This window comes from Cimex lectularius, unplaced genomic scaffold, assembly GCF_000648675.2.
Source record: "Cimex lectularius strain Harlan isolate CLEC.00 unplaced genomic scaffold, Clec_2.1 scaffold7, whole genome shotgun sequence".
Lineage (NCBI taxonomy): Eukaryota > Metazoa > Arthropoda > Insecta > Hemiptera > Cimicidae > Cimex > Cimex lectularius.
Window position 1 is genome coordinate 2922120 of NW_019392731.1, and position 19356 is coordinate 2941475.

The 19356-nt window shown below is 35.1% G+C and overlaps 2 protein-coding genes across 4 annotated transcripts; one reads left to right on the top strand and one right to left on the bottom strand.

The window, feature by feature from the left end:
* The first annotated feature begins 370 nt into the window (after nt 1-370).
* On the top strand, nt 371-2052 carry LOC106668582 (DTW domain-containing protein 2). Its single transcript, XM_014397478.2, has 4 exons — nt 371-552; nt 622-807; nt 1310-1505; nt 1561-2052. Exons 1-4 carry the CDS (start codon nt 446-448, stop codon nt 1840-1842), a joined length of 771 nt encoding a protein of 256 aa, XP_014252964.1. The 5' UTR covers nt 371-445; the 3' UTR covers nt 1843-2052.
* Nucleotides 2053-4778: 2726 nt separating this feature from the next.
* On the bottom strand, nt 4779-13506 carry LOC106668650. Of its 3 annotated transcripts, XM_024226839.1 has the most exons (11): nt 13186-13265; nt 12306-13084; nt 9165-9271; nt 7777-8023; nt 7493-7715; nt 6757-6966; nt 6427-6699; nt 6089-6366; nt 5745-6015; nt 5317-5501; nt 4780-5252 (listed from the first exon to the last, which is right to left on the bottom strand). In XM_024226839.1, exons 2-11 carry the CDS (start codon nt 12306-12308, stop codon nt 5094-5096), a joined length of 1956 nt encoding a protein of 651 aa, XP_024082607.1. In that variant the 5' UTR covers nt 12309-13084; nt 13186-13265; the 3' UTR covers nt 4780-5093. The 3 variants fall into 3 exon arrangements, with proteins under 3 accessions (XP_014253080.1, XP_024082607.1, XP_014253079.1); XM_014397594.2 differs by lacking the exon at nt 12306-13084 and having other exon boundaries at nt 4779-5252; nt 6778-6966; nt 13186-13506; XM_014397593.2 differs by lacking the exon at nt 12306-13084 and having other exon boundaries at nt 13186-13506.
* Between the last annotated feature and the right edge of the window lie 5850 nt (nt 13507-19356).

Sequence of the window (19356 nt, forward strand, 5' to 3'; positions counted from 1 at the left end):
GCAGAAATTTTATATTGTAACTCTGCTAATGGATTAGTATTTCAAGCAAGAAATGTTTTCTTTGTAATATTTTGTTTTATTTTGTAAATAATCATATCAATAAATATTACTTTTATTATTAATGATACTAAATTATATATGAAGCATATTTAAGGAGAGCAGAGAAATGTTTAGTTATAACAAAAATAGTTCACCCTTAGCAACAGGACATTTACAAAATTATAACGGGCAAATTACTCAGCATATAATTAATTTTATGCTATTTATTTTAATTAATTTATAATTAATTATAAATAACTATATTTGCAATGAAAGTTGGCTTAATATTTGTTGGTACAAGTGCGAAAAACTAGGTTGCAGTGTAACAATCTTAGTAAATTGGGAGGTTATTCTACTGTTATACAACAATGTTTTGTTTTAGTTTCTTTTTATTTAAATAATTAGTATGAAATATTCAAACGATTTGCCACAAATGGAAGATCAGGTATGGTCAGACCTGATCAATCTGCCAGCAGATCCTCCGGAAATGAGGGACATCTGTTCGGGCTGCAGGTAAAAATAATAAAATCTATTTTTTTTTATTTTCCACCTAATCATTTTTGTCTTGTGATATTTTGACAGAAGACCTTTCGTTGTATGTTGGTGCGCTTCGTGCCCTTCGCCACCGCTCTCCCCCAAATGCAGAGTTGTCATACTACAGCATCCTGCCGAAGAGAAGCGGTGCCTCAGGACTGCGCCAATGCTCATGAAAGGCCTGCAGGAGGGCAAGTGCCTTCTCTACAAGGGGAAAAAGTTTCCCCAGCTTAAGTAAGCCATAAATATTAAATTGTATTGAACTAAAACAATTTTCAATTGAGTATCGAAGTATCGACCAGCTTTACTGACAAAAACTCTTGTTCAAGGTATGGTCTTGAAGAAAAAAGCAAATTCAGATGTTATTGCCAAGCTTTTGACTTATCTTAAGGTCATCATCAGGGCAAAATAATCTCAAATATATCGACAATGATTATTTAAGTTTTTTTTACAAGTTTTTACAAGTGATCTCAAATTTCCTTAAAGACCGACTCAGTCCTAATGTTGCCAAAGACTGAGTCAGTCGAAATTTGAGATCGCCTGTAAAAAAGTTAAAAATGTCTAACTGTATACATATTTAAGATTGTTTTGCCCTATTGAAAGCTTGGCAGTAACAACTGAAATTGCTTTTTTTCTTCAAAACCAAAACTTGATACAGACAGTACATGAAAAACTTAATTTTCAATGGTGGTTGAAATCCAAAATGATATTGTTTTTATTTTATTTGTTTTTTTAGGCATATAGGTCTAGCAGATATAATTACTGACACGAATACAATTCTCCTGTACCCTTCCAAGGATTCAGTTGATATCAATTGCCTTCCAAAAGTTGATGACATAGAATCATATTATAACTTGATTTTAATTGATGGAACTTGGCCTCAAGCAAAAGGCATGTACAACAGCACTCCCCTACTTCATAAAATAAAACAGGTAATTACAGCAAAATTTGGAAACATTTTCAATTTAACAGTTACACATTTTCCAGGTGAAATTGACCCATCATACCAAAAGTGAGTATGTGATACGGACTCAACCGACAGACGGATGTCTTTCAACTTTGGAAACTGCTGCAGAAGCCTTGTCCATACTTGAAAACCAAAATTACAGAGATGCGTTGCTCCAGCCTCTTAAAAAGCTGTGTGAATACCAGTTGAATCATGGTGCAGTTATCCATGACAGCACTGAATACAAGGTTAAAAGCAGTACCTACCCAAAAAGGATAGGGAAGAGGTTAAATAAATTTTTAAAAGTCTTTGATGAAGTTTGATGTGTTTTGTTGTCTATCTTTTTTTTTAAACTAATAATCAAAATGTAAAAATTAATACATTATGTTAAAGGACATTATGTTAATATGTTCAATGTTAAAGGTGCATTAAGCCTTTCAGATTATTAAATTTATGCTGTTATCGTTCCTATCTGCATATAAATCAAATATATAACAAATATATATGTTAAATAATAAATTAACACGCTGACTACAAACTTTCTGCCAATTTTTTCGTCTTTTTTTTCTAGAGAATCTATAAATAAATTATTTGTTATTTACAGAGGATCCGTAAAATCAGAAGGTACGTCAAATCTGAATAGTTATCAGTTAGTCGACAGAAAAATATTCAGTTGGCAAACTGTTGTTTTTGTTTTTTTATAGTTAAGTTTAAAAGGTATCAATAGTTGGTTATTTTGGCTTTGCCCCTTCCAAACTTATGATGAACTGTTGAATTGAAAAGGCTGCGAAGTGTACGTGTATTTGGTCCTTTCTGAACAATTTGGTCTGTCAGGTGCGTTTAAGTTTGTCGTCATCTTCAGAGTTCGGTTTTTACGAAAATTCTTATACAACAATAAAGATGGCAGCAGCCAAAAAGCATCTGATAGAATGAAACCGCGGATTAAAATGATTAGATTACCCTCATCCAGTATTTCAAAACTTCCAGCTTATTTTTCAAAGTAAAAGTATTTGACATGTTTTGCTAATGCGAATTTTTACTAATCTGAGGAGAGCTTGGTTCCAGTTGATTTGGAACATTGGGACTCTCCTGTATTCACAATCTATTGATGTTTTGAGTTTTTTTATTTATAACATCAAGAATATAATTTTATGTACAAATAAAGCAATGATTCCATCCAAATATTACTTTTTCACGCCAAATATTGCAAATTATATTTTTTTTCCACAAATGCCCCTAATCTAAAATCCTAACCTAGGTAACCTTCCTCTGCTCCCATCCCACAATCCTTCCTGCTTTGTCTAGTCCTGTTTGCTGCCCGTTCGCTTCCAAACACTCCACTAGTTAATTAGCCTCCAATAATTATCCAATTACTTCTTCTTTTTTTTCCAAGAAGAATTTCATTTTTACATATTGAGAATTATCGTATCCAAAACGATCCTTAATACAACACATCATCAAGGGTTTGGACAGAGCCCCGAAGGTAATTAATCGACTAGGATCGGCGGGTTCACTCTTCAGTTCATGTCGAGTGACATGATTGTACCATTCAAACTCTTTCAACTTGATGCTGAACTTTAAGCTTGAAATGCGGAAAATTGGAAACAACAAACTGTGAGTAAGAACTATATTTTAAAATGATTAAACAACATACTCATCCACCTTTATCATTTCTATGTTGTTTGTGTGTGTTGCAAAATATGGCAACTATTTAGTATTCATAATTGTATGGTAAAATCAAAGAAAATACATTATCTATGATAGAAAAGAACTTACAAAGGTTTCTGCAGACTTGTTGAATGTTATGGGAGAATCAAACACTAAATGCGCTTTAGTAACATATTAAATTACTTTTAAAACAAATTGCTGTATATCATCTTGAACCGGTACTGGGTCTGTCTCCATTGCGCCATCTGCAGTAAGGAAGTAGGAACAGATTATATAAAGTGCCTTCTAGATTATTACTACTAATACATTATACACCATGCAATGACAGATTTTCCTTTGCTTGATGTTTCTCTTGTCTTGCCTTAAAATAATAACTCAACTTTTGTGATATTTTATTATTATAGTTTATTAGTTCATTTTAACTAATTAAGTGGAATGTTGAATATTTTACATCAATAGCTTTTTATTTATTATTATTTTTAGTTAGTAGTAATTATTAGTTTTCTTTTGCTTAAGGTAAAACAAAACTGTCTGTTTGACTTTGTTATAAAACCTGAAATTAATTTTTTTTAACCAGTATACATCACAGATCAGGTCCGATGCTCCTCTGCTTTCTTACTTTTGCTTTCTATATATATATATATATATATATATATATATCACACAACAGTCTTCAGTAGCATCATGCAGCTTGTTCTTCAGTAGTCATCTCTAACATGTGTTGAAGGTCCTAATTCAATAAATATCATATTAAAATGTATATATATATATATATATATATATATGTATAGGGGAGTAAAAGAAACTTATTCTAAACCTAACCTAACTATACTCCCCCTCCAACCCGTCCAAATGCACCCATGCTAACAAATTAGCATCTTACAAGTAGATGGTTAGGGTACAAGTAGATGGTATCTAATCCCGACTTAAATCCTATCGAACACCTTTGGGACAAATTGTCAAAGAGGGTAAAAGTCACCCAATGACACCAGATAATTTGCAGAAATTATGAATGGCACTGTTGGAGGAGTAAGAAAATATTCCAAATCACTACATTCAAAACTTCATAAAATCGATTCCATGTCAAATGCAAGCATTGATCAATGCAAGAGGAGGAAAAACTCCGTACTGAATTGAATATTTTCTTCATTGTTTCCATAGCAAATTTTTGGTAAAATTATTTTACTCAATTTAATTTTTTATTTAGCTATCTTATATTTTTCATTAAAAATATCCAGTAAACAAAAAAAATTATAACAATCGCAAGTATTTACTTAAAAATAAATAAATACAATACAAATAAATACAAGACAGCAAATTAAAGGTGTTGTTTACTTCAGTACAGTTAATTATTAAAACTTTATCTCTCTGTAATTGCGAAGAAGAAGTACGTGGTACAAGTACCACTCGCAAAGCTGCAAAAAGTTATCTTAGTAACAGTGAAAAAAGAAATTTTGTAAACTTTGGACTTAGTGTTGTAAACCTCATTGGGTGAACTGATTTAAATATGCTAAAACAAAAAATACAAAAATAATAAACAACAGCAAATAAACGCAGATAATGGTTTTTATTTTCATTATTTACATTTTGAAAATAATAAAATTACATTATTTTACAGTGTACATCTCGTTGCTACCATGTCAAACTATGATATGTGAAAAAAAAACTTTCTTTAACAGTAAATCTTAAATAAATTAAAAAATCTCAATTCCAAAATGCATAGGACATTTATAAGAATGGTTGTTTTCAAGATTCACTACTAAAAGCCTTTTTTATTCTTCTGAAAAGTACTAACTTTCAAATTCAATAGTTTGATGATACAACGCAAAATTTGTCATATTCTTGATTCCGACTATAATATTTCAGAATGTGTGATATTACTAGTATTTTTTTCATATTTGCATTTTTAATCATGTTTTTTTTTCTGAATAGTAGAAAATTTAGTTTCGACTTGAAAGACTTTATCGGAAATAAGTGTGTTCTTCCTAATAAATAATTTCTTCAGCAATTGGACATCGATTTCATCCTTTTGGTACTCAAGGATTTCCAATGTTTTCAATATATTCTACAAATCACCCAATGGAAAGAATTAAATGAAAATTATCATATGACAAGATATAAATTTTTACCTCGACTTCCATCAAAACAGTTTCATTCCCCTCAACTTTGAGGTTCAAAGACAGGAGTTGTATTATGGCCAATTTCAATTGGTAGCATATGTGGATTTCATTGCATTTTATTTCAATAAACGAGTCTTTCAGCTCAACAGAAGCGATTTTCCCACCAACTGCCAGCTCTAGGAGATTTGCAGTGCCTAAAAGGTGGGGAAAAACTGGAATTAAATTTGTAACTAATATTTGAATATTAAAATTATGATGATTGCAGTTACAATTACAGTGTTGCACCGTATAATAAACAAATAACAACTTCACTTCTATGCTGACATGGCATGTAATCCAAGCAATAATTACTTTGTATTTGTATGCTTCACTAATTATATATTGAATAGCCCAGATTATGGGTCTATAGAGAAAACACTATGGATGGCTAAGTTTACCGACTGAATCCCACTCGGCTGCTCTCCACAATGATTTTGAATTATTTACTAATTGTATCAAAATTTCTGATTTCAACTTGCTCTTCTTAATTGGCACTCGAACTGTACAAAAGCTCTGATTTTGTTCTTCCTGATGTTCTTTGGAATCTGTGTTTTCCTTGGATTTCAATGAGTTCAAAAAATCTTTTATACTGACATTTTTAGACAAGTGCAACCTGTGAAATGGAATTGTCGATACCGACTGTAAAAAATATGTGATATTGAGATTCCTCTAAAAATAAAGATTATAAATTAAAGAAAAGAATAATGTAGTAACTATAGGGTTTTGTTTTTGTAAAATATACCTTCCCAATATAAATTGTTGGCCTGTATTTTCCAGCAGAGAGAAATGATGTGAGGGAGGCATCTATTTCCAAAAAACGATCATTCCCATGAATTGATACATTGCATAATTGTTCAAGCGGCTTTTCTTTAGAAAAATCTGATTGAAGTTCCTGTACCAAAGATTCGTTTATGTCGGACGATGATACAGATAAAGCCAAATGCCAGACAGTGGCTGGAAACTTTATGCCTGGGGTTTCTGTCTCAATAAGTACTCTGAATGTGTGTAAATTTCCTGCAACTAAGACACCATTTGTAATGATTTTGATAATAGTTACAAATTATAAAATTATGTATTTACTTGAAACTGTTTGAACGCTTATATAAAATTTAAAATTTTGACAATTTGCACTGTATGCCATCGCGTTAATATATCTGTCATGGCATCCAATATCTTCAGAGAGTTGTTCAAGATATTCAGCAGATTGTAACAGCTGGTCGAAAATTGATAAGTGGGGCATTTTAAATTTTTTCACTTCCTTGTTAATCGCGGGGTTGAAGTTGTAAAGTGCCCTATGCCTCGTGGAAATAAGGATGTTGTTTGAATTTGGTATTTTGCAAAACCCAACCGCACCTTATTAAATAGAAAATGTTAATTAAATATGTTTTGTACAGAAATGATGGTTTACACCTTTGATAGGGATCATAACACCTTCACACTTCTTAGACAAGGTGGTTGTGTAACAATCACAGAAGTTAGTACTGAAAAGATTCGTTTTGAAGATGTAAACGTTTTTGACGTTATTAAGTGGGTAATGCAACGTGTGCTCTCCATATGGCCCCAAAGCAGCAATACTTCCACCAACAAATGAAATAACAAGATATCGTGAAGATTCACCACCTAAATAAAATAATTTAACACATTAAGAATCATTTTTTTAACCGTTAATAGATTTAATATCGATTTTAACATGCATCTCAGCAAAACGATAGTTGTTGCCTAGGTACTCAGACACATAGGTCTGCAGGGTAAGGAAAAGGCGGATGAGTTGTTGTCTGGGTCCCCTGTTACAATTCTTGGAGGAAACAAGGTTGTTTTATTGTATATAGTTTAGTTAGCTGATAGTTTTATGCCCTAGTGTGTTTTTAGAGGGAATGTATTTAGTGGAGTGAATGTGAAAAGTGTATGTAAAAGTGTAAAGTTTGTAATAGGTATAAAGGGATGGGGGAATATAGAGTATCACCCAAACTGATTGAATAGGAAAGAATGTATTTAAGAGTGAGTGAATGGGTTTGGATTTAGGAACTGATTGCATTTGGGGATGAACTGACCTAGTTGTTGATAGCCCCCAGAGCCCAACTTCATCGGCTGGATCGATAATCTTACATATACAATTATAAATACAACAAATAAAATAAAACTTGACCTTGTAGTGTTAAACTAGTCCAAGCCATATGCACTGCCTGAAATGGCCAGCTAAAGAAAAAATATGGTTTTAAGACATGTCCATTTAGGAAAAGTGAGCAGGTGATCGTCTCAGGGAGGGTAATAATGAGAACACTTCCTGAAACATAGCTGTTCTCTGGAAGCCAATGTCTTAAAAAGTCAACCCTCACATTTTCTTCATCTATAAAAGTAATATGAGTACCCTTTGGCAAAAAATTTTCTAGAGTTAAAAAAGAATTAAATTTAAAAATAAAATATGTTTACCTGATGTCTTTTAATCAACGGTCCATTGTACTTGTGTATTGTAACTTCTTTTTGAGCGTTTTGATCATTTAGATAGTGTACTTTTAATATAACATTATTATCTTCTTGGACAACTAACGCAATGCCATTATTGATCTGGCAACATGCCAAGATCTCCCCTTTGTCAATTAATTTACGAATCGTTTGAAGTTCCCAGTGCAAAAGGTATTTGGGCGAATCTCCAAATAGATCATCGTCATAATCATCTCTAAAAATGAGTGTGTTCATTAAAATTTGACAAGCAATAATTGGCCTGCATGTGGAGGTCGGGGATTTGTTATTTGCAGTAATGGATAAAGTTACGATTTTCTAAATGAAATTTTTGACGAGGTATGTAAGATGAAAAAGATGTAATTTGGTCATTCCAATCATTGTAGCTGGCTTGGTTGACATCTCACTGAAGATGGTGAAAAGCCTAAAATGTCCCTGGTTAGACTGAACCAGCAACAATTTTTTTAAATTAATTTTTTTTTTTGGGGGGGGAGGTCAATGATTCCAACTTTTTCCCAACTGTGACCTATATAACTAGTCTTGCAGTAAGTTCTGTCACAACCTTTGGATTTCTAGATTTAAAAAAAAACACCTTACAAATACCACGTTTAACCCTGCAGCAGGCACATGAAAATTATAGGGCAAATGTCTACATTCTGAGCATGCTAAAGATGACTTCTGCATTTGATATGGCCCAACAATACGATTTTGACTAGGTCTTCATTTTGGGGATCATTACGTTATCTTGATTGAAACAAAGATATATCATTCGGAAGATTTTTATATTGGCTCTCTCTTGTAACTGATTCTTAAGCAAACGTAAGCCAATATATTTGAAAATTCTCTTTTTAGGGCTGTATTTGTAGGGTTATTGCTTTTAAAAATAGCATGAACATTGATTCAGTGAAGGCAAGAATTCTAAAAAAATGAAAGTGGCCTCCTTCTCTTTAACAGCTCGATAGCAACTGAGATAAAGAAAACTAAAAAATGACACATGTCGCTCCCCTTTCTTAAAACATAAAGAAAAAACTTCCAACTAGTCCCTTACTCACGTCATCTTTCTACATATTAAGGTATATGCATCTTATTTGAGAAAGCCAATCAAATTTTCCCTTTATAAGTTTTACCAGGTCATCAGCATTCTATGGTATAAAATGTTAAGCTTTGTGATTATATCATCTACAACTAACAAACAGTTTTGTTCTTTGGGGGTTTTGTTTCCATTTCTTGGGTAAACCAACAAGAATAGGCAGACAATTATCGGAAAAGACCAAGTTATAAGTTTATCACCCTACAGATTAATGGAAAAATTTCACAACTAAACTTTAAGTATGATATTACAAAATTTAAACAATTACTGGACTCTATCCTTTTTTAAGCTGTATAGAACTCCTTCGCTGTCAACAGCATGCCATATGTTGTCAAAACAGAACAGGCCCTTTATGCATCCTGAAGCCACCAGTTGCTGCAAAAGACACACACTATTTTTTTTTTTTAATTTTACAACTGCATACAACGTAACAAGCAAAAATTATGCTTTTAACAAGGACACACATATACATGTATGCATACCGAATATTTTATGCACATTTACTTGTCTGGTATGATTGATTTGAACTATTACACAATTCATTGGCCATTATGGTGTGGGTCAACAGCAGACCCATTGTTGCTGAAGTTACACAATCAGATGGTTATAAGGTCACCTGCGCTTCAGTTTTCTTTGAGGGTTGGAGAGAAGGGTTGAACTGAACTGGTCGCAAATTAATAGACTGCCACAAGAGGATAGTTTAGACTGAATGTCATTGCAGCAGGAGTGGGCTGCATAGGGTATGTTGTGATCGAAATGGATAGTATGATTGGTGACTTAGAATGTAGCATCTACTATTATGTGAAGGATTATGAACTGGAGGGATTGGATTTTGATAAGATTGGAACACTTGGCTGCCCTGTACAGTTCAAGCATGAAGGTCCAAATTGGGGCGATTAGTGTGTAGTATATAATAAATTTATTTATGTGTCAGTTTAGATCTTTTGTCAAATAGTCCTTTCAGGTTACATGCGTTCCCGATTTACTCATCGTCAACAAGACAAGAGGATCTTTAACGTCCGCACCTAGCCTATTCGGCCTTATCGGACGCTTTGATTCTCAAGATGAGAGCTGACGCACTTCTGCATACGACAGAAAAGTGTTACCGCCGCAGCATTGGTGTAGTGGTGTCCCGGCCCCTAAGGGTCAGTAGCCACGCTCTCCGCTTGTCCACTCCGAATGGTCGGGCCCGCATTGTGCGTCGGGTCGTACACCGCACGCGAGGGGCTAACGGGCCGAAATACATCAGCCCATCCCCCCCCCTCGTGTACTCCCTAGATGGAGAAGGCGACTCTATCTCTCTGAGTGTAGAGGCTCCCCTAGCGTAGAAACTTTCGGGAACACCCCGACAGCGTTTCGGATTATAAAGTGGGGTTGCTACCCACCCCCTAGATGAGCACTGTCTACGGACAAAGGTCTCTTATCGAGCTCAGCCTACACCTGCTGCACGTAATCGAGGGATGCCATAGGTCTAGCCTAGGTGGTCCGATCCTTCGCTTCCCAAGGGTACCACGCCGGTCATACGCACAACAATGCAAGGCATACTTGTCAGAAACCGCCGATATCACTACCCTTTTCCAGTCGCTTACTTACGCATTCGAGGGACTGTCGCATGATCATGACGTCCTCAACGCTTACATGCTGTCGTCCGGTCGCAACGTCTCCCGTGAGGACCAGGTTTAATACATTGGCCATGCGCAAGCTTCACGAAAGGTCCCAGGTAGAAGACAGCCTCTGTCTAAGTTCCCGCCAGGGGCGTCACCACAAGCCACCACGAATCCGTTCCCAATGTGACAGAGGGCCGGATTCTGGAACATTTCTGTCACCCCGTGGTAGAGATGGCCATACCTTTCAGGTTACAGTCCATTAACTTTAGTCGTAGATTCTGGGTAATTCTATTGTCAAAAAAATCCAAGATATGTACTATTCACTGAAGGAATTGGGGAGCCATAGACAGGTAGGAGAGTTTTGTGATTAAGAGTGAAAATTATATTTGATTATTTACCTTGATTCTCCAATCGAAACCTGTGTTCAAGCACATAAAGGTAGCATTGGAGATTGTGGGCAGTAATACGATCAATGTTTGTAGAGAGGAATGCCATGTCATTGGTGTATGGGAATGTTAAGGTGTTGGAATGCAATGGGAGGTTAGCCGTAAAGAAGTAAAGAAAGGGAGAAAGCGTCATCACATACAGTGCAATAGCATGGGCTGATAAAGTAGAACAGTTAACAAAACAAAGTTTTTTTAAGGTACAATCTGGTATGCCACATGGTTGCATGCTAAGCTCATTATTAGAAGTGCTGATATTAGATGACATTCCTCGGATTCTTGAATGTGGAATTTGCATGAATTGTACAATTATTAAAATATTAAGATATGGGGATGACATAGTTATTTTAGCAGAGACTTCTTTGGAGCTTAAGAGGAATATTAAAATTTTCATGGCTATCATGAACAATGGAATCTGTCAGTTAATTTACAAAAATCAAAAATTATTGTAATCAGAAAGGGGGTAGGCTTAGCACCTCAGGTTGCTTTTACAAGAGGGTGAACGTATAGAGGTAGTAAAGGAATACAAATATTTAGGAGTTATATTTACCCCACAACTTTCTTGGTTGAAATATTTATCAAGGAAGACATCAGCAGTGGAAAGGGCTATAACAAAACCTCGTCCGCTATTATTGCACAAGAATATGTCCCTATTAAAGCAAAATTGAGTGTGTTTAATGCTGCTTCTCGCCTGGTGATGTGTTGGCTGCCAGATTTGGGGGTATCAGAGGTTTGAAGCAATAGAAAAAGTGAAACATTACTTCACTTGTAAATTATTTATGTTGCCCTCTGATATCCCCAACTAATTTCAGTATTTGAAAACAGCAACAGACTTTATGCTTGTTTACACACTCAAACTTCATTTCTCTTTCATAATTAAAATGATGCTTTCTTTGGTTTCCAAGAATCACAGCAGTGGAAATAAATATTCAATTTCCATTGGTTTACTCATTGGAAAATTTTATCTAATAAATACAATTGAAAACGCCTGTAATTGGCATGTTCATTTTCAGCTCTCCTCTCCAAGATTGCCTTTTAGCATTGGGAAGATTGCTTATTACGGGTTTAAATATCTACACACTTGTCTCTTTACAAGGAATTAGAAGCTTCATCTATCCTTGATTTCCAGAAGCCTAATTTTGACGGTCTTTCCTTGCATAAACTAAGATGGGCATTTAAGCTGAGATGTGAGGTTTTACGTGTAAATTCAGCTGTGTGGAATAGGGGTAACTTGCAATTTTTATTATGTTGAGACTGTGTTTCACTTTTTGGAAGAGTGCTCCATGACCATAATGCTTTTATTCTTCAATTTAACAGAAACAAGCTTTAATTTTGTTTTTATAAAACCATTATTATTACCATTTGAACATCTCAATCTGGTTACTGATTATCTAGGTTTATATTTATACGTCAATATACTATAATGCAAGCCTCTCATTGTACTTCAGGTTGTCAGCTACAGAATAGACATAAAACATACAATACATATATGTACATCAACATCGATACAACCATATTCTTTTCACCTTCAGTCCTCGATATTCCTGGGGGCGTGTTGGAACCCACTCCATTTTTCTTAAAACTTACTTTTACCCTCACGTACACTTTTACATCACACACACTCACCCCAAATACTCCTTATGGCAGGGTTAAAACAGCTAATACATTACAGTCATTCCAATAAATTTACATAAACACATCACAAATACTACATTACAATTAAAAATTCCTATAGCCCTGAGGTACCAAAACAGTGATCTGTGCCCACTGCCATGTCCCAAGACTATGCACCAGTCCAATGATATTCCGAAATAATGCCAATAAGAGTGAAGCTTTCAACAATAATTAAAGCTCTCCAAATAATCAATAATTAAAGAGGTGCTCAACCGTTCTTTCATCCTTGCATAACAAGGCACCTACCTGGTCGCTTCCCTGCTAGAAGGTGTCTGTGCATTATTCTTGTATGACCTATGCACAGTCTTGTCAGAATGGTCTTTTCCCTTTTTGAACCATTCTCTGTGGACCAGGGACTGACGTCTTTCTTAACCATGGTTTGCTAACATTATTTCTATTTTTCCAAGCCAAGAGGTTTTGCTGTAATTCTTTTACAACATTGGAAACTAATAGCTATAAATCCGCTGGGCGTAGAATAATTTATTATTAATTGATTAGTATTTATATATTATTAATTATAATTATTAATTGATATAATTATAATTATTTTATTATTATAACTCACGTCGAAAGTGCATAACGGATTAGACGGTCCAGCTGTCCCGTTGACCTGCTCGTCCGGCAAAACTGAAATGTAGATATGCTGGTCCTTCCAGCCAATTAACTGGAGCCCTTCCAGCACCCTGCATGACAGCAGTCGTTCCGAGACGGGAAAATTTGACGCGACGACGGAAAATCTTTTATCGTCCGTCATCCTATTTACGGCGGATTTTATCCGTCCGTGGTAGGAAAAATATCACATACCTTTGTCTTCTCAATTATTTGTCAAAAGGCAAGTTTGAAAACAAGTTGGCAATCAACAGGTTTGATAACAGCTCTTGAAACCTTCGTGCGATAAGAAACCGCGGGAAAAATCACATGTCCTAATCCGTGTCGTCATCCAACCATAAGAGAAATGGTGAGTTAAGTTGCAAGTACTTAAAACATTATGTAAAAATTAGACCAAAAGACTTATTAGTGTTTCCTATTAAAAAAATAATGAAATGAAACCTAAACTCATGCTGATACTGTTGCTAGTCTGACTACATTATTATTATTACTGGCCATACAAGCCTATGGAAAATCTTTAAATTATGGAACAAAAATTCGAAATTCTAATTAAAGAACAGGAATAAATTTTACAATTTAAAATGGATTTTTACATTGGCCTTCCGTATTAAGTATTTTAAAAGGTATATTACCCTAAGGAATGTAGAGGGTAGCTATACCGAAGATGCAAAATAAAAAGCAATGCTCCTTCTAAGTACACATTTTACAGGCAGCACTTATAAACCCAAGAAAGAAAATTGGAAGAAAACTGCTGAAATAGAAACAGATTCTCTGGGTGATTAATATTTTCAGCCAGTATAATGCGCTAGGAACGCATGGGATTTTTCCCATCCTGCTACAAAAAGGAGCGGAAATAATATTTCCAACACGAATATATAGAAACAGCCAGTCATACCGAAAATAGGGAAAAGAGACCCTAAGCTACCCAAATCCTACAGACCAATCAGCCTAACATCCTTTCTAGTGAAAGCACTTGAAAGCTGATAGTCAACCAAATAAGAATGACAGCGCTGATAGATAAGCCACTGCATCACTGCCAACGTGCATACAGAGCAGGAAGATCAACAGAAACTGCTCTGTACAAGTTAACTAGTGACCTAAGGGAAACAGCAATCTGCGCGTTCCTCAACATTGAAGGAGCCTTCGACAGTGCATCTTACGCATTCATAAAAGTCTCCTTCGAGAAAAAACACGCAGACCAGACCACATCTAGATGGATCGAAGAAATGTTAAGAACTAGAACAGCTGAAACAAATATAGGAACAGACACTATACAAGTCAGCACAACCAAAGGATGTCCTCAAGGAGGGTTCGTGACACCTCTTCTATGGAACCTAACAGATCGAAACCCTGGACCGAAAGGGCTATGCGGATAACATAGTCCTGACCGCCAGGGTAAAATTCAAGGAAACTCTTTCATATAATCCAAGAAGGGCTAGAAATCAACCCTAATAAAACAACCATAGACGCTTTTACAGGGAAAAGAAAACTTGATCACATGAGGAAATAACACTCAATAACCCTGTGATAGAAATAAAAAAAGAGGTCAAATATCTGAGCGTCACACTAGGTAAAACATTGACATTTAGAAACACATCGGCTCCACCATTATGAAGGCGAGCTTTTGATGGTGAGCTTTGATGGTGTGCAGAAGAATAGGGGGGAAAACTGAGGATGTAGACTGGAAACCCTGCTTTGGGTATACACCATGATGGTAAGACCTATTCTTACATATGGAGCCATAGCCTTGGTCGATAAAGCAGAACAAGTAACAAAAAGAAAAGAACTGGCAAAAGTACAGACTTGCGTGCATCTGTATAACGGGAGCAATGAGAACATGTCCCATGGTTGCTATAGAAAAAATACTGGGATTAATCCCTCTACACCGCATGATAATGAGGACAACACAGAAAACTATTATTTGTATCATTAAAGAGAAACCTCCAATAGGAATAAAATTAAAATGGAGAGACAGCAACAAAATAATGAAGGACCATCCGATACTCATGGCTCCAAGGGCCGACATGGACAGGATGTTTGAATTTAATCAAAACTTCCAAATAAATCTAGGTACCAAAAAAGAATAGAACGAAAGGAATACATCTCCTTTAAGAATGGAACCATCTTTTGGTACACGGATGGATCTAGTACACAAGAAGGTACAGGGGTATGGGTATTCGGTCCTGGAAAAAATACTCAGAACCCAAGGGAAAACACACCCGTATCTTCCAAGCTGAAGCCCACGCAATCGAGAGATGTACTCAATTCAACTTGACAAAGGGTACAAAAACAAGAACATAGCTATCATGTCAGATAGCCAAGCAGCCATCAAAGTACTAAGCTCAAATATCATTAGTTCAAAGATGGTGTTGAACTACAAAACCAAATTAAACTTGGTTCTCAGAACAAAGTCAGCCTCTACTGGGTCCCAGGACACATGTAGTAGAATGCAACGAGAAAGCACACCCTTGCAAGGAAAGAGGCTTTATGACATGAAACCCACACTAACAGGCAGGATAAAAAGAAAATGAAGGAACAATGGAATTCATTCATTGGACACAAACAATCCAAGAAACTCCTAACAAACTTCTGAAGGAAAAAGGGCCAGAATGTATCAAAGGAAGCAAGAAAAAACTGCGAATCCTAACAGGATTCTTAACAGTACACAGCAAGCTAAATGTACATTTAAAGATTGAAGAAAGGAGATTGCAATAATCCAAGACGGCACATGTAAATTCTGCAAAGAGGCACAGGATACACCAACACACCTATTAACAAACTGTGGTGCTACACTTGCCCGCAGGCGGAAGTGCTTTGGGATGTGCAATGTGACTGTAGAAGAGATTCACTGAAACCGGGCCTCCTAAACAAATTCCTTGATGAAATAGGACTCACCGGTGTGCTATATGCACAGAACCGGGGATACAATAGCTCTTAAAGGGCGTAGTATATTACACCCCGACCAATACATCCACATCTACACGGGTAAAAGCTTTGGATGGCAATAGGATAGATTAGTTTATGAGTTTGTAGTCAGCATTATAGCACTTGGAAGGGATATAGCTAACTAAGATTAAATGATTTAAAAGTTAAATTAATTAACTAAGTTCAAATGTAGGGCGTGAAATGACTTTAGCCGTTAGTTAAAACGCCTTTAAAAATTAATAATAATAACAATAAATACTTTATTGCAAAATATGTTATAAAACTTAGATAAGGCATCATGAATGAATGAATTTTATTGTTAATTATATACACTACAAAAGGAACAAATCAATAAATATTTTAAAAAAATCATGGCTGTTGGCCGTTTATACATATTACAGACTGTGCAGTTTTGGGCCACTTGACCCTTTTGTACAGCAATAAAATAAATTTAAAAGAAGTGAAGCTCTCCCACGGTCGATCGTAGGACGAGCATCTGACTTGTAGAAGAATTAAGGATAGGCCATGCGAGTTTGGTACAGGGACATTTAGTTTTGCGTCACAATCAGCGTATGTGTCCGGTACGCAGAGAAAGGTGCTCGATGGTACAGGATTTTAGCTGGACACAACTACAAAATAAAATTCACTTAATTCCGATGTGTATTTTATTAATATACATTAATAATATAATTATTATTCATTCAAAGTATATTTTAGTTATTTTAGTTCAACAATCTCTGTTTTATAGATACAACAAGTAATTATTATACTTTAAAACAATTTATTTAGTCCAAAATAATTGTTTACCTAATCAAGCAAAACATGTAAAATTTTCTCTTTGGATCTGCGGGGTGATGAATCAGTAGTTTAGCAGTTTTTCGATCATTTTGTAAGTGACTCCAGGCTAAGATATGATTTATAATTAATACAGGACCTGACTAGGCCGATATACGGATACACCAATGAACATGGCGAGAAGCCAAGATCCGCTTGCATTACCAATTTGGTACAGCGATGATAAGGATCGGAAACTACATGCTCATCCCCGTATACCATTTTCAATTCAATTCTTTCTAGTAGCAACATTATTTCTAGTATTTGATGTAGAAATTACCATTATCATTCCTATAATTATTACATTTAAAATATCTTCCACAAAAACATGACATAACCGGCATGTAGGGAAAGGTTGCTCGATGTGGTTCAATTCCTTGGTTCCATATAGAGAGCGCTTAGGAATGTCTCCCGTTTTGAGAATTGTACATAAGAACCCCAGCGAGTATTTGGGTCCCCTGTTCCAATTCTTGGAGGACACGGAGATATTTATTGTATATAGTTCTGTGTCCATAGCATGTGTTGAGAGTAATGTATTTATTAGCGTGGACGTATAATGTGAGAGGGCCTATGGCGGAATACTGAGTACCCCATCGACCCGCAGTTAGGTTAGTTATATAATAAGTGATTGTTTTGTTGTATATACACGGAGAGTAAAAAAATGTGGTCACTTAATATTTATAATTAACTCTTAGACAATCTTCCATTGATTATCTTACAATAATTTGGTCCGTTTTAATGGATTATAAGTAGATAAAACACAGATAAAATCTTCCACTTGTGTTTACAATTTGATTGTGTAAATAAATCATTGAATAGTCACTCTCTTCTTTGTTGGTATCCTTCTGCAACATTTTCACTCCGAAGAGGACATATGGAGGTGGTAGTGCTACCTATGGTTTGGGCAGGCATTTCAATGGAAGGTCTCGCAAACTTATCTTCTCTACGGTTCCCTAAAAACACTCAGAGGATCGGCGTTGACCTCAGCTGCTAGTCGGCCCCTAAACTTCTCGTATTATCAATTTAAATAAAATTTTCTGCCTAACTCTTAATATATTTTTACACCATATTATTTGTTTTGTAATTACAAAGTACTTTCTCCAGAAAATTTGTCAACTGGTTTACGGGTTGATTTAGTATTTTTTAAATGTAATTTATGTGATGTAAAACATAGTCAGATGTATTTTTCCGGAGAGAGAATAATTTTTTTTAAATGAAATATTTCTGTAGCTTCTCAATTTCTTGCAAATTTTCGAATCCCCAAACGTATGATCCACAATATTGCAATACATTAATCTTTTTATCAAATGAAATATTAGTGTCCAATATTATTTTTTTGTAAACAATGTAGACTGTAAATTTAGCCACAGAAGTTTTGTCTTTAATATTTAATTTAAACTTAAATGAAGGATTGGTGTGGGTCCCCAAAAATTTATACCTATTTTTTATTTATTTATACCTATATTTTAAAAATTTATATCTTCTACACATTGAACCCTTTTTCTGTTTAAAAAAAAAACTTTCATTCTTCCCCATTCCTTACCCCCTTCTACATAACTGTTATTTATTTAAGCCTTAATTTTCCTTTTTTATAATATTGCTCTAAATCTCTTACCATAAGGTTAAAGTAATTTTCGGCTTAAGTAAGTTTAACGCTTTTACTATTGTTATTAATTATAAAAATAATTTTCACTATGACATTTGTTGGTCTGCGGGGTTATGAACCTGAAGAAAGAAACATAGAAACTAACAAATCTGTTAAAAAAAAAAATCCATACCTAACCATCCCTAACCAACTACAAAACTACTACGACAAAATAAGACTAAAGTTGGAGTTTCTGTCGACCTGCAGGAATTAAATTGTTATACTTTTAATATCTTCATAAGGTCTTAGCGTTGACTAGCTTACAAATTTGAGTCGATCCCATTCTTGGTCTCCTCGACCGCCTGTTCGTTGTCCTCCAGACCTAGGTGACCCGGATAAATTTTCTATAATTATTTAATTAAGGATTATACTTTTTGACGGATTGTTCCGTTATGTTTTTAATTTTATAAAGCAACGAGACTTCCTGAAAACTGTTACAGTGATATAAATAGGTACATGAATTATAATATTGTTAGATGATAGGCGTGTTCAAATTGTCCCAGTCAATTAATTAGAAAGAAACCGTTCTCCAGCCGAATTTTCCTTTGATCATCGTTTACTGAGGGAAAATTGCTGGGAGGGTTCAAAAGCGGTAAATGGAGAAGCCCTGCGAGATACGGGGCTAATGAGAACGTTCGCTAACCGAGGAAGAGGGAGACGTTTTGCATGCATAAAACTTTTCAAAGTTAGAGCTTGATTAGCTTCCCCGGTTCCAATTTGCCT

What these genes read in the sequence shown, in the direction of transcription:
- LOC106668582 (XM_014397478.2), top strand. Translation starts at nt 446, where the DNA reads ATGAAATATTCAAACGATTTGCCACAAATGGAAGATCAGGTATGGTCA. An exon ending in AAAAAGTTTCCCCAGCTTAA is followed by an intron (nt 808 to 1,309) that starts GTAAGCCATAAA and finishes TTGTTTTTTTAG; the next exon opens with GCATATAGGTCTAGCAGATA. An exon ending in TACTTCATAAAATAAAACAG is followed by an intron (nt 1,506 to 1,560) that starts GTAATTACAGCA and finishes CACATTTTCCAG; the next exon opens with GTGAAATTGACCCATCATAC.
- LOC106668650 (XM_014397593.2), bottom strand. Translation starts at nt 13,374, where the DNA reads ATGACGGACGATAAAAGATTTTCCGTCGTCGCGTCAAATTTTCCCGTC. An exon ending in ATCCGTTATGCACTTTCGAC is followed by an intron (nt 9,272 to 13,185) that starts GTGAGTTATAAT and finishes TGTCTTTTGCAG; the next exon opens with CAACTGGTGGCTTCAGGATG. An exon ending in CTGTTTTGATGGAAGTCGAG is followed by an intron (nt 5,253 to 5,316) that starts GTAAAAATTTAT and finishes GGTGATTTGTAG; the next exon opens with AATATATTGAAAACATTGGA.